Raw genomic sequence first — 12993 nt, forward strand, 5'->3', positions numbered from 1 at the left:
CACGTAAAATGAGAGGTTGATTGGAGAGGCTACCAAAAACTAGGCCGCAGTCAATGCCAAACGAACCATCTTTGATATCAAAAGACTCATTGGGAGAAAGTAAGTACTCTGATCTCTGTGCCAAACAAACCATCTTTGATGTCAAGAGACTCATTGGGAGAAAGTAAGTACTCTGATCTCTGATTTGCCCATTTATTAGACAATTATATTTATTGCAAGTCCAATTCTCGCCTTGATATTGAACCCACAAGGGTGCCAGTCATGAAATGCATGTTAAGTCAGGGGTGAGCAACATTCTGGTTGGGGTTAGATCAAGATTTGATTTCTGCCCTGTCCAAACTTCAAGAAAATGATTTAAAACTTTTACTTGATGAGCACAATTAAATGAAAACATTTGTTTTATATAGGTTTGAAGACAAAGAAGTTCAGAAGGATATGAAACTGGTACCATACAAGATTGTGAACAAAGATGGGAAACCTTATATTCAAGTTCAGGTACGAGATGGAGAGACAAAGGTATTTAGCCCTGAGGAAATCAGTGCTATGATTTTGACTAAGATGGAGACTACAGAAGCATTCCTTGGCAAGACTATAAAGGATGCTGTGGTGACAATGCTGGTGTTATTGCTGGCTTGAATGTAGCTCGTATTATCAACGAACCCACAGCGGCAGCGATAGCTTATGGCTTGGACAAGAAGGGTGGAGAGAAAAATATTGTTGTTTTTGATCTTCGCTGTGGCATGTTTGATGTCAGCGTTCTGACTATTGACAATGAAGTTTTTGAGGTTTTGGCTACAAGGTGATATCCATCTTGGAGGTAATTTGTCTAGTAGTTTTACATTACGAATTTGAATACGTGCACGGTGGTTATCATTGACTTTTTTGGTTGGCTTTCGAGCTTTGAACTTATCGAGATGTACACTAATATGCAAGTGAGGACTTTGACCAAAGGATAATGGAATATTTCATCAAATTGATCAAGAAATGAAATAAGACATTCAATGTGTTCCTTGTAATATAGATATAAACAAAACATCTAAAGAAAAGTAATTGCACAATGATCCCATTCAAGAAAACAAGGTTTTCCACAAACCAATTAACTTTTCTAGAAAAATTCAACAATTCCAATTTAATAATCCTATCGGCCTCTCTTTGTACCTTTTGGGACAATTGCTAATTATACAATATAACAATATATTGTGACTACTCATAATATTGTTATCTATGATGACAACCCAAATACGTGAATATAAAATTCAAATATCAAATATACCATTTATATAAGCAGCATTGTTGTGCAGGACATTGCTTGTATTATCTATGCTCGCAGTACATGGCACAATCGAAATGTTAAAAGTCAATAAATTAATTCCCATTAAATTTCAGCAGGTGATATTGGTATCTCTGAGTGCAACTTGTAATTCTGAGTGCAACATATATGCATAAAAATAAAATTCAAATATCACATATATCAGCACTGTTATGCTCTATATTAAAATTTAATTTTTGTTGATGTTAATTTTTGATGCCAAACCAAACTCCACTGGAGGATCAAGAAACAATAAAATGTCTTTTTATTTTGAATTTCTTTTCATTTCCCTTTTCTCCATGGTTTAAAATTTGAATTTCATTCTAACTAGATTTGTTTTAACTTTGTGTGAACTTTTTTTATTGCATAATATGGATGCTTAGAAATTGTCTAGATGGCCAAAAGTCGTTAAACTTTGGGCAAATTTTTTTGGAGATACAGTGTTTGAATCAAGTTTTTGATAGCTAACGCACCTAAAATTATGAATTTTGACTACTTTTATTTGGATTTACAAAAATCCCTGTGAAATTTTTTCAAAATATAACCGAAATGTCCATAACTTTTCAGACAAAAAAAATAAAATTAATTTTTAGACTACAGCCATAAAATCTGTCCAATATTTAATTGATCCATCTGTCTTTTCCCCATTGGCCCATTACGGTGGAGAGCAGTTCACGGGCTTTCACTGCCATCTCATCGGCTTTCTTATCTGTGACAGAGCTTGTGGGCAGCAACAGAGGTGCCGAAAACAGTTCGCGAGCCTCCACTGCCTACACTTATCTGTGACGGGAGTTGTAGGCAATCACAGAGTCCCATAGTTTAACTAGGCGGAGGAGTTGTTATGGAAATTGTGGTTATATTTAGAGAAAATTCGGCCAGGATTTTTGTAAATCTAAATTATGGTTATTTAACTTCAAAATTTTAGCTGTCCTAGATGTTTTTGATAGTGCTAATCTATTTTCACCATAAAAACACAATTCAAACAGTGCATTTACAAAAAATTTTGAAATTTTTTTACCTAGATTGAAGCAATCTTTGGTGGCCGGGGCAATTCCTCTGCCTCGTCATAACAGAGGTGCCGATTTTGCACGCTTCCATCACCACTGAGAAAATTTCGCGGGCCTCCACTGTGTTATTATCTGTGACAGGCAAACAAAAAGCATCTGTGTTCGCTGAACCGATTTCTTTTAGTGGTTAAAGACGACGAATCATTGCTGAACAGAGTTCTTTAGAACTGAAGCCCTTGAAGCGCCCGCCATACATATTACAGAAATAGTAAACGGTACGGAACCACAAACCCGCAAATTAGGTTTCAAAAGCAGTGAAAAGAACGTGATAAAGCCAGCAATAAAAGAGGATATCTGTTTACGGTCTAATCCAACTGGAATTGCTGTAAAAGGCCTGCGCTCTAGCATCGAATCAGAACTGTCTGATGTAGAACTCTCTGCCTCAATTAAAGATCCAACGTCTGCTGTAGTCGAGAGAAAGCCACGGAAACGCGAAGAAAGCTTGCAAATGGCCGCGAAGAGCCTCTGAATCATGTTGAGGCTGAGCGGCAAAGGCGTGAGAAATTGAACCAGAAATTCTATGAGCTTCGTGCCGTGGTCATAATGTGTCGAAAATGGACAAAGCTTCTCTGCTCGGCGATGCCGCTGCTTATATCAAAGATCTCTGTTCCAAGCTGCAGGATTTGGAGTCCGAGAGGGTTGAATTGCAGGTTCAAATTGACACATAAAGAAGTAATTATTGATGAATTCTTTGAAGTTGGCAGGTAGAGAAGCAACAGATCTTTCAAGCATTGACCTTAAAGGTTCTAGCCAGGGGAAATTCCCCGGCTTGAATTCAGAAGTTCACATTGTTGGCCGAGTGGCGACAATAAGAATTCAATGTACTAAACAGAATCATCCTGTTGCAAGACTGATGACAGTACGGCAAGAACTTGCTTTGTAAGTCCATGCAAGTATTTCTACTGTAAGGATTCGTTAATTATCCAGACAGTCATTGTCAAAATTACCAGAGGTATGTAACAAGGAGACCAACTTCATGACCTGCTTTGTAAGAAAGTAGCTGAATCTCTGGATTAAGTAGTGGAATATCACTACAATATTGAGAATTTGCCTCTCCATGCTTCATTACGAATCCTGTTTCGGACAAGAAATTGTAGCATAATTCAAGATTTTCTTAACACTATCATTTATAACTTGAAAAAATGTAAATCCCGTCAAAGTTTGTCAATCTTGAAACCCTTAACGACAGGGTTGGCCCTGGCGATCGCTTCACGACCAGCGGCCTTGAAATCGAAGGAGCAGCGGTGTTTCCTCGGCATATTGATGTGTGCCGCAGAAAGTATTTCCGCACCGACATTTAAAGGCGTTTAGGCCCACTCGTTTCTTGCACGAGAAAGAAAGACCGGTTAGGGGTTTCGGCAGGAGGCCGCAGAGAGGAAGAAGATGAACACGCAGCCGCCAGCTGGATTGAGGAGGCTGAGGCTCCGGCTGTAGAAATTTGTGCACGGCTTTGCTGGACGAAAGCACCTGCTCTGCAAGGGGGGAGAGGGAGCGGTCACCTCCTCCATCCAAGAACCCTCGACAAATGACTGTTCAACAGCGTCGTTGCAGGGGAAGCTTGTACCTCCATCATGAGATCCCTGTAACATTTGGAACACAGATTTCTTGTTGAAAAGGTCTCGAAAAAGCCGCAGTTGTTGCCGCAGAGAGTGTGCCCTTCGGGAAATTGCTGGCACCTAATGCTATTCCGATGCCGATTTTCTGGATCCATCTTTTAATCCCGAAAAAGTAAGCGGACTTCTTTTGAATGCGAATAACCGCCCTCCAACAATCTCTGAACAGTGTTTTCTGATGCTCCTCAGACTTCTTTTGGAAGAAATAAAAGGGTTCAAAAGAGGGCTCAAACCTTGAAAGAGAATTTAGAATTTGGAATTTGGAATGGAGTAGTCTACGAGGAATTGTCGGAACAGACGTCAGTTGAAAGAGTTACTGAGTGGTTGGAATTTGAGTAAAAAAATTTGAAAAATTTTGTAGATGCAGTGATTAAATCATATTTGTGATAATGGAAATAAGTTCAAAAATATCTAAAATATGCTTTGCAGGGTGATGGAGATTTGCGAAATCTCATTTGAAAGTAAGGGAGGCTCAAATGAGCCTTCAGCCAGCCTTGAGCCTTTGGCCAACCTTCGGCCAGCCTTGAGCCTTGAACCTTCAGCCAGCCTTGATGGTGCCCCATCACCCCACCTTCCAACCAAACATCCCTCATAGCCCTCCAAGAACCTTATCTTTTATAGATAAGACATGTAGACTTCAGCACCTAACTCCAATCTTTTACCCGCCAACAACGCTAAACCTGGCAAACAGCCCCCCATTTACACCGTCAATATTTTGCAAAACTCAAATTATGAATTTTAACAATTTGTATTTGGATTTACAAAAATCTCTACTAAATTTTTTCAAAACATGACTAAAATTTCCAGAATTAAAAAAAAAAAAACATAATTGTTAAATTACTGCATTTAAAAAAATCTATTTTCTCTGACATCTCCAGCCGTCAGATACACCTGAATTTTCCAAAAAAAAAAAAAAAAACATGATTGTTAAATTACTGCATTTAAAAAATCTATTTTCTCTGACATCTCCAGCCGTCAGATACACCTGATGATTGAGGCCAAATAGTCGATTTTATAGCATGAGTTCCATAATTCTAGTGTATAAGACAGCTTTTCCTTAAAATGACAGAACCTTGTGCTTTTATCAATGGGTGATTCAGCACGGTAAAATCATCGAGAAAAACATACATGTTGGACCATTTATTCAACACAAGAAGGTATTAATGAGATATTTACATTACTTTTACAGATCTTTTCTATATTGGATTGTGGAGTAACTTTTTTTTGGAACCTAAAAATTTTCAGATAAAAACAATAAAATTTAAAAATATAAATTAATAAAAAAATTACAAATATTTATCAAAAAAAAATATCATTATAAAATATTTATTTTATTTTAAATTATTTTTTTTAATTTTATAATCAAAAATATATTTTTTATTCTTATTACTTTTACAATAAATAAAACACAATAAAACTAATTTAGTTTTAATTATTAAAAACATTATAATTACAATACATTTCACTTTTATTTTTATTTATTTTTTAAATTTATGGCAAATTTAATACTTTTAAATACTTCTATACTAAATTGCAGGTTAATAAAACACTTTCTATAATATATAAAAATTATATTTTATTTTTTTCTAATTAAATTAATTTTTAAATATCTCCTCCCTATTAAACAAACTTTTATATTATTTTTTTACAATTTTTTTATCATTTTATCAATTTCTCCAAAATAATTCTATTAATCAAATCTCAATAAATATAAAATAAAATGTATTAAAACATAAAATAAAATACAATACGCAAATAAAATAAACAATATTTTTCTGTGTCTGTATGGAGTAAGCTCAAGTGGCAATGGCTGTGGAAATAAAGTCTCACTGAATCGGAAATCTTGGGTTCAATTCTTGTGCTACCCTCCCCGAAATAGAGTGAATAACAGACATGTAAAAACTCAAAAATAAAAAGATCCTACCAAACTTACAAAAAAACAATTCTTTTTTATTTTTATAATTTCCAAAATACTTTGCCAAGTTCTTTGGTTATATATATATAAACAAAATGAACGGTGGTTTCTTTTATATATTTAAAAACAAAATAAACGGTGCTTTCTAATTTTTATGACCTTTTTTAGTCGCTAGTCTTATTATTAAGGCCTTAAAAATATTTTTTGCAATTGAACAATAAATAAAATAATAACTCATTCTCTTAATCATTCAAATTACCATCCAAAACGTCATTTAAAATATCATAATATTATGCCGAAGTTACCAATCAAAACCACTTAAAAGTTTTTTCAGAGAGAACAAAACCACTTAAAAGTTACCAATGGGAAAAACGTTAATTAAAAAAACCATAATACTATGCCCAAGTTACTACCCAACGGAAATACATTAATTAAAAAATCCATAATACTATGCCAAAATTAGCAGTGGGCCCTCTTTGTACACCGTAAGAAAGTGGTTTAGAATTGTGGTACTAAAAATACCTCACATTGAAATAGTGATTTCTATGAATGGTACTAAAAATACTACACATCGAACAATAAATACGCACAACCAGGGAAAACCATCGTATAAAAACTCCATTGTATAGAAAATTGTATCGATTGCCAAACCAGAAATCAGAAAATGAAAGAACTTCTTTTACACCGAAATGAAAAAAAAAACGATAGCTGGTCAAACCAGAAAGCCATCGAACTACGGTAAACAAGCTTCAACAGAGCATAGGGTTTTCCGAAAGTTCCATATGCCCTATTTAGTTCAGTGTCTTCACAAAAATTCGTTAAAAGGTTCAGAAATTCCACGCATGAATTCTGAAACATTAAAACTTTAACGCCATTGAAGAATTCTGACGGAATTTCCATCTACTCCGCAATTGAATCATTTGTTTCCATCGCGTGTGCCTGATTTAGAAGTTCGAGCTCGCGAATGGAAGGCGGAATCAGAGCCTGCACCAGGAAGAAAATCACAGTGAAGATTTCTGTATTTTAAATTAAGCGACCAGGAACCAAAAAATAATGCTAATAAACTATTTCTGACCATATAAACAAAAGGATTGGATCTACCGCCACTGCCAAATCGTCTGACTTTGTGTTCCTTCACTAGCCTGCAAAAATAATTACATAAGCACCATGGAATTGGTATATCGTTCCATTTGACCTAATCTTGAACCCTAAAACGGTGAAAAACAAATTTATGAAAAATAAATACAAATATACGGCATCCTCGTACATCCTCAGTGCTTTACTCGTATCAGGAGTGTCACCACAGGCTTTTCGGACGCTTCTCTCAGAGCCGGTGGTTTGGTCGAGAAGAAATTTTTGGATAGCAATGCTCCGAAGCTTCAGTCGACTTCCCACATCTTTCTTCTTCCTCTGCTTCGGTGCCTTTACCTTTTCGTCAGGTAGACTCTCCATGCCTGCAAAACTCCCAGAAAAACCAGCCGTTCATACAATACACACTTGAAATTTTACAGAACAGAGGGTTTGCTCTGGCATACCTCGGCCGACCAGAGGCAATGCGGCTGTGTGGAGGACCGCGTGACCGCAGATCGAGTCCCGACTCCCAAGATGCTCCTTTTCAACTACTAAGAGACAGCTCAAGGTATAAAAGACAATACCGTATCAGTCGGTTGATCATGTATACATATTTATAGATGTGTATTTTCATTTTTTTAAATGGCGGGATAAATTCTGGACCAAGGAAAACGCGCTGTCGCCTGGACGTTTCCCGTCAATCTGAAAAATCAATTGACGGGAACGTTAAATACCAATTTTGCTACGAGGGTTTAACCATTGCTTACCCTGGTTTACGTGGTGACCATTGTTTGGTGTCCCGGTAGGCCATATTTTTGGGAAGGAAAAAGTATTTAATAAGCATTAAGGGGAGGCTGAGTCAATTTAACTTTGAAAATTGCATAATTTGGTCTCTGCCTCGTGTGAAAGTCGGGAGTCAGTGACCACTTTGTATTGTGGTTGGTAATTACTTGTCTGGTTTCTCGAAAGTATGATGGTGTATGTGCTGGGTATATATTTTTTTATATAAATTATTAGTTTTTTAAAAAGTTGCAATATATTTTTGAGTTTAGGTTTTTGTCCTTCAAAATCCGGATCCATCCATGAGAAATATTGTGTGAAAGTTTCCAGTTCAGAAACATTGACTTAATATTTTTCAATGTGATGGATACGAAAACATTACACTAATTATATAATATATATAATGTAATTTTGTTTAGTAAATGAGAAAGCAGTTCATTATTTTGTATTGTTTATTTTTAGAATAAAGTTTAATCTTGGGTTTTAATAGTTAGCATCTTTAGAACAAAGTTTATTTTGACTAGTAAATCAAGATATAAGATATAATATATATATATATATATATATATATATATATATATATTATTATTATGTAATTTTGTTTAGTAAATAAGAAAACAATTTATTATTTTTTTATTAAGTTTATTTTTAAATAAAGTTTAATTTTGGGTTTGTAGAGTTAGCATCTTTAGAATAAAGTCCAATTTGACCAGTAAATCAAGCTGGGTCGATGTGATGGATTTGGAATTACTATATCTAAGATACAATATAATTTTGTGATTCCAAAGATATAATATATATAATCTAATTTTGTTTAATGAATGAGAAAATAGTTTATTATTTTTTATTATGTTTTAATTTTTAGAATAAAGTTTTATTTTGAGGTTGAAGAGTTAGCATCTCTAGAATAAAGTCCACTTTGACAAGTAAGTCAAGATATTTTTATTTTTGATAAATTATTAATATTATTTTGTAGATGGTTAAATATTTTTGATATTACAATAATAACTAGAAAATTTACTATCATTTTTTAAAATTATATAATTCAATTTTATTTTAAAAATAATTTATCATAATTTTAAAAATTTATATAATATAATTTTATTCAAAAATATATTTTTAAAGTATTTATTTTATGATGGAAACAACTTCATCCTATAAATATATTTATATTTTCTAGTTTATGATGGAAACAACTTCATCTTATAAATATATTTATATTTTCTAGTTTATGATGGAAACAACTTCATCCTACCCATATTGGTAAAGGAAAAAAAAATAGTATATAAGAAAAGTTTAATTTTATTTTCTTGTGAGTTTTTCAATATAAAAAGTTAATATTTTTTATTATTAATTTTTGTTTGTTTAATTTAATGAAAATTGATTTAATTATGTCAATAAATGTGTTTATTTTGGAATAGAGCTTCTACAATTTTAATTTAATTAATAGTTGGATAGTAGATATTTAACTTTATGAAATATTTTTAGTAATAATCACAAATATAGGGTTGAGACTAGGTTGAGATTTATTTCAAAGTTAGTTATATCTTTTTTACTTTTCAATTTAATTTAAAAAATGTTGTAAAATTAAATTAAGTTATATTTAAAATACATTTATTAAGAAATGAGTTATGGTTTTTGGGCATGTGGTATTGATAAGCAATGGTATTGGCCCACGGTAATGTGACAAAGCCTATTTAAAAGTTAAAATCTCTATGGTAAAGTGAGAGTGTATCTCAATGGTAAAATGAGACTGTATCTCCATGGTTAAGAATCTTGTTACATGTTTTTTTAATGTATGTATATTTAACTCATATATTAATTGTTCTAATAATTAATAATAATAATAATTTAAAATAAAGTTATAATTAATTAATTTTATGATTTTTTAAATTTTGACCTTGTGAGATGCATCATGAGGTAAGTGTTTTGATACCTATCCACCAACCATTTAATATATAGGGCTTATCCAGTGATAATTTATGTAGATTCTCTTTTATGGCATGCATTATGTAGATGTGTGAAATTACAAGAAGACACATCAATTCTCTAATTTTATTTCCCCCCTCTCCTTTAAACATGGAGGTAAATTTTAATTTTATTTTTACCAACAACTTACCAGGAATTTACCACTTAGACTCCATGATGGTAGGCTAATCTAGGCCAAACCCAAGATCAAACATAGCGGTTGCCACTATAACACCAAAACACCATGGGAGTTACCAAAAGTGCAATTGGATGTGATTTAAAGCATGTACCACAAAAGAGGAAGTATATCAAACCAATTTGTCTCAAACATTTAGAGGGATTATAAGTTACCTAAGGTGCACGTGAAAGTGATTTCATGCACATAACACAAAAGATGAAGTATATAACGGTTACAATCAAACCAACTTGTCTCAAACTAGGGATTATGAAAGTTACCAAAGGTCCACCTGAAACCAACTTGTCTCAAACTAGGGATTATGGGAGTTACCAAAGGTGCACGTGGAACTGATTCCATGCACATATCACAAAAGAGGAAGTATATAACCATTACCATCAAACCAATTTGTTTCAAACTCATAGGAGGGATTATCGAAGTTATCAAAGGTGCAGGTGAATGTGATTTCATACATGTACCACAAAAGGGGAAGTATATAATTATTACGATCAAACCAATTTGTCTCACTGGTACTTTTTTCTCAAACTTGTAAGAGAGATTATGGAAGATACCAAAGGTGCAAATGAATGTGATTTCACACAAGTGACACAAAAGAGGAAACATAGCCATTATGAACAAACTAATTTGTCTCAAACTTGGAGGGATTATGGAAGTTAACAAAGGTGCACCTAAATGTGATTTCACACATGTACCATAAATGGAATATAATCATTAGGAGCAAACCAATTTATTTATCTCAAACTCAAACTCGTAGGAGGGATTATGGAAATTACCAAAGATGCACATGAATGTGATTTTACACATTTGGATTATGAAAGTTACCGCACGTTAACTCATGTACCATAAAAGGGAAAGTATATAACCATTACCATCAAACTAATTTGCCTCAAACTTGTAGGAGGGATTATCGTGGATGTGATTTCACACATGTACCACAAAAGTGGAAGTATATAACCATTATGATCAAACCGATTTGTCTAACTTAAACAAACACTTAGGAGGGATCATGGAAGTTACCAATTCTCTAGATATACTCATTCACATTTAAAAAAGAATCTACAAAATAGGTGCATGTGATTTCACACATGTACCACATAAGAGGACGTATATAATGGACTAGCCTAAGTAAGCAATAATTTATCCTGAAAATATAAATCTTTTGTGCACGTTCTTTGAAAAACAAGGGTTGAAAATTTTAAAAATCTAGGCTATAAAATTTTGGGTGCCCTATGAGTTTTGAGGTGGTTGAGTCTAATTTTACCTTTAAAATCAATATTGAAACTGTAACACCCTATGTTGCACAAACATTTATTTTGTTACCAAGTTTTACTTCATCTTTTACTTTGTTTAACATAGACTGTTAAAGAACTAAGGCTGAATAGCCAGAACATATCTTGTTACTTATTAATTAAGAATTTAAATAGTTTGTCAAAGAACTAAAAGAAACAGTTAATAACTCCTGAGACAGTTACAAACAATTGCTCATCTGTTCCCTCAAAAGGAAAAGAGGGAGAACCCTAAGGGGGTTGGAAAATATACATAGGAGAAGGAAGCATGAATTATGCTGCCCAGATTTTCCTTGAGTTGGACAAAAGTACCAGTGGGAAAACTGTGAATTACAGTCGAAAAGGTATGAGACGGCTAGACCATAGTCCTGATGCCTAAGATACCAAATTGTGACAGACTTATTGACTCTTAGGAGTAGGAAGAGCTCGGAGGGGGACTCTAGACGTAATCGCCAGATCCGTGGCTGGGTGGAGAGACCTTCCAAGAAAAGGGAATTACTCACGCAGATATAAATAAAGCAGAACCAGATAAGTAATAGACGAGATGCCTAAGATACCAAATTGTGATAGACTTATTGACTCTCAGGAGTAGGAAGAGCTCGGAGGGGGACTCTAAACGTAATCGCTAGATCCTTGGCTAGGTGGAGAGACCTTCCAAGAAAAGGGAATTACTCACACAGATATAAATAAAACAGAACCAGATAAGTAATACACGTTGTGCTTAGTAAATATTAGCTACAATGTAGGCATATTTCTAGATATATATATGTTATGTCGTGGTATATCACTAAACACATTCTGTCATGTTATACTGATGATTATGTTTTGTTTGTTTTGTTTCTTTACATAAACTGATGAATTATAAGGTAGAAGTACCGATAGCTTTACACTGTTCTAGGAAAATAACTCAACCATTTCGGATTAACTTTATATCAGAAAATTAGAGAAGTTAAATTATGAACAGTCTTTGGCTTTTAAAGCGAGTACTATTTTCTTTTAATCAAACCATGAAATGCTTACATACAAAGATTAAACCGAAAGGAATTCATTCTGCAAATTTAAACCTTTCTATAGATGCAATATCAAGATAATGCTAACTGTCAAATGCAAATAGGAAGATGATATTTCATTCATGGAATAGCTATCACTAACCATTGCATAACCAGACTTATCTTTAACTGTACAAAAACATTAACTGAGTCGCGAGGGTTCTTTGTGACTCTCAATTGTTTCCATAGGAAAAATCGAGAGCCAACTGCCCTCGCTCCTGTCTAATTTCCAAATCATTCAAGCTGGGAACGTTGTTACTCATTATAACTAGAATAGTGCTGGAACCGACCAAACAAAGTAACATAATTCATTTATGGAATGTTCTTGAATTATAATTGAAACCTGAATGGAAATATCAAACCGTGTTTAAACCCTTATAGCCAAAGTCAAACCAGTTTATAGTGTCGTCCCATCTCGGACTATTCCAAACAAAATTACAACCCTCATACAGTTTCTCTCAGTATAACTATGAACTTAACGATGGCCATGCCTCGATATGGGGTTATTTATAAACCAGAGAATCTAACATTAAACACAACAAAGCGGAATGCTTTCATGGCTAGCTGAAGCTTGGAGGCACTTTTTAGCCGTAAGTTCACCAAAAGGCGGAGTGATTAAACCAACCTGTGACCAGAAGACAGTAACCAGCGTAAGGAGGACCCTCCAAACTCTGAAATCCCTTGAAAACACATTGCCGAGACCTTACCTGCGATTACATGGATGTCAGGATTAAATCCT

The 12993-nt window shown here is 33.9% G+C and overlaps 1 protein-coding gene and 2 pseudogenes across 3 annotated transcripts; 1 reads left to right on the top strand and 2 right to left on the bottom strand.

The window, feature by feature from the left end:
* The first annotated feature begins 558 nt into the window (after positions 1 to 558).
* Positions 559 to 3336, top strand: LOC149141517 (transcription factor MYC2-like; annotated as a pseudogene).
* Positions 3337 to 3524: 188 nt separating this feature from the next.
* Positions 3525 to 4329, bottom strand: LOC149141518 (zinc finger A20 and AN1 domain-containing stress-associated protein 5-like; annotated as a pseudogene).
* Positions 4330 to 6512: 2183 nt separating this feature from the next.
* On the bottom strand, positions 6513 to 7590 carry LOC149141519 (uncharacterized). 3 transcript variants are annotated; one of them, XM_089448536.1, is made up of 4 exons: positions 7440 to 7590; positions 7172 to 7358; positions 7006 to 7046; positions 6513 to 6888 (listed from the first exon to the last, which is right to left on the bottom strand). In XM_089448536.1, exons 2-4 carry the CDS (start codon positions 7354 to 7356, stop codon positions 6821 to 6823), a joined length of 294 nt encoding a protein of 97 aa, XP_089304662.1. In that variant the 5' UTR covers positions 7357 to 7358; positions 7440 to 7590; the 3' UTR covers positions 6513 to 6820. The 3 variants fall into 3 exon arrangements, with proteins under 3 accessions (XP_089304662.1, XP_089304660.1, XP_089304661.1); XM_089448534.1 differs by having other exon boundaries at positions 6980 to 7046; XM_089448535.1 differs by lacking the exon at positions 7440 to 7590 and having other exon boundaries at positions 6980 to 7046; positions 7172 to 7433.
* Between the last annotated feature and the right edge of the window lie 5403 nt (positions 7591 to 12993).

This window comes from Pinus tabuliformis, chromosome X (genome assembly GCF_031772625.1).
Source record: "Pinus tabuliformis cultivar Carrire ecotype Pingquan chromosome X, CPIR1, whole genome shotgun sequence".
NCBI classification, from domain to species: Eukaryota; Viridiplantae; Streptophyta; class Pinopsida; order Pinales; family Pinaceae; genus Pinus; species Pinus tabuliformis.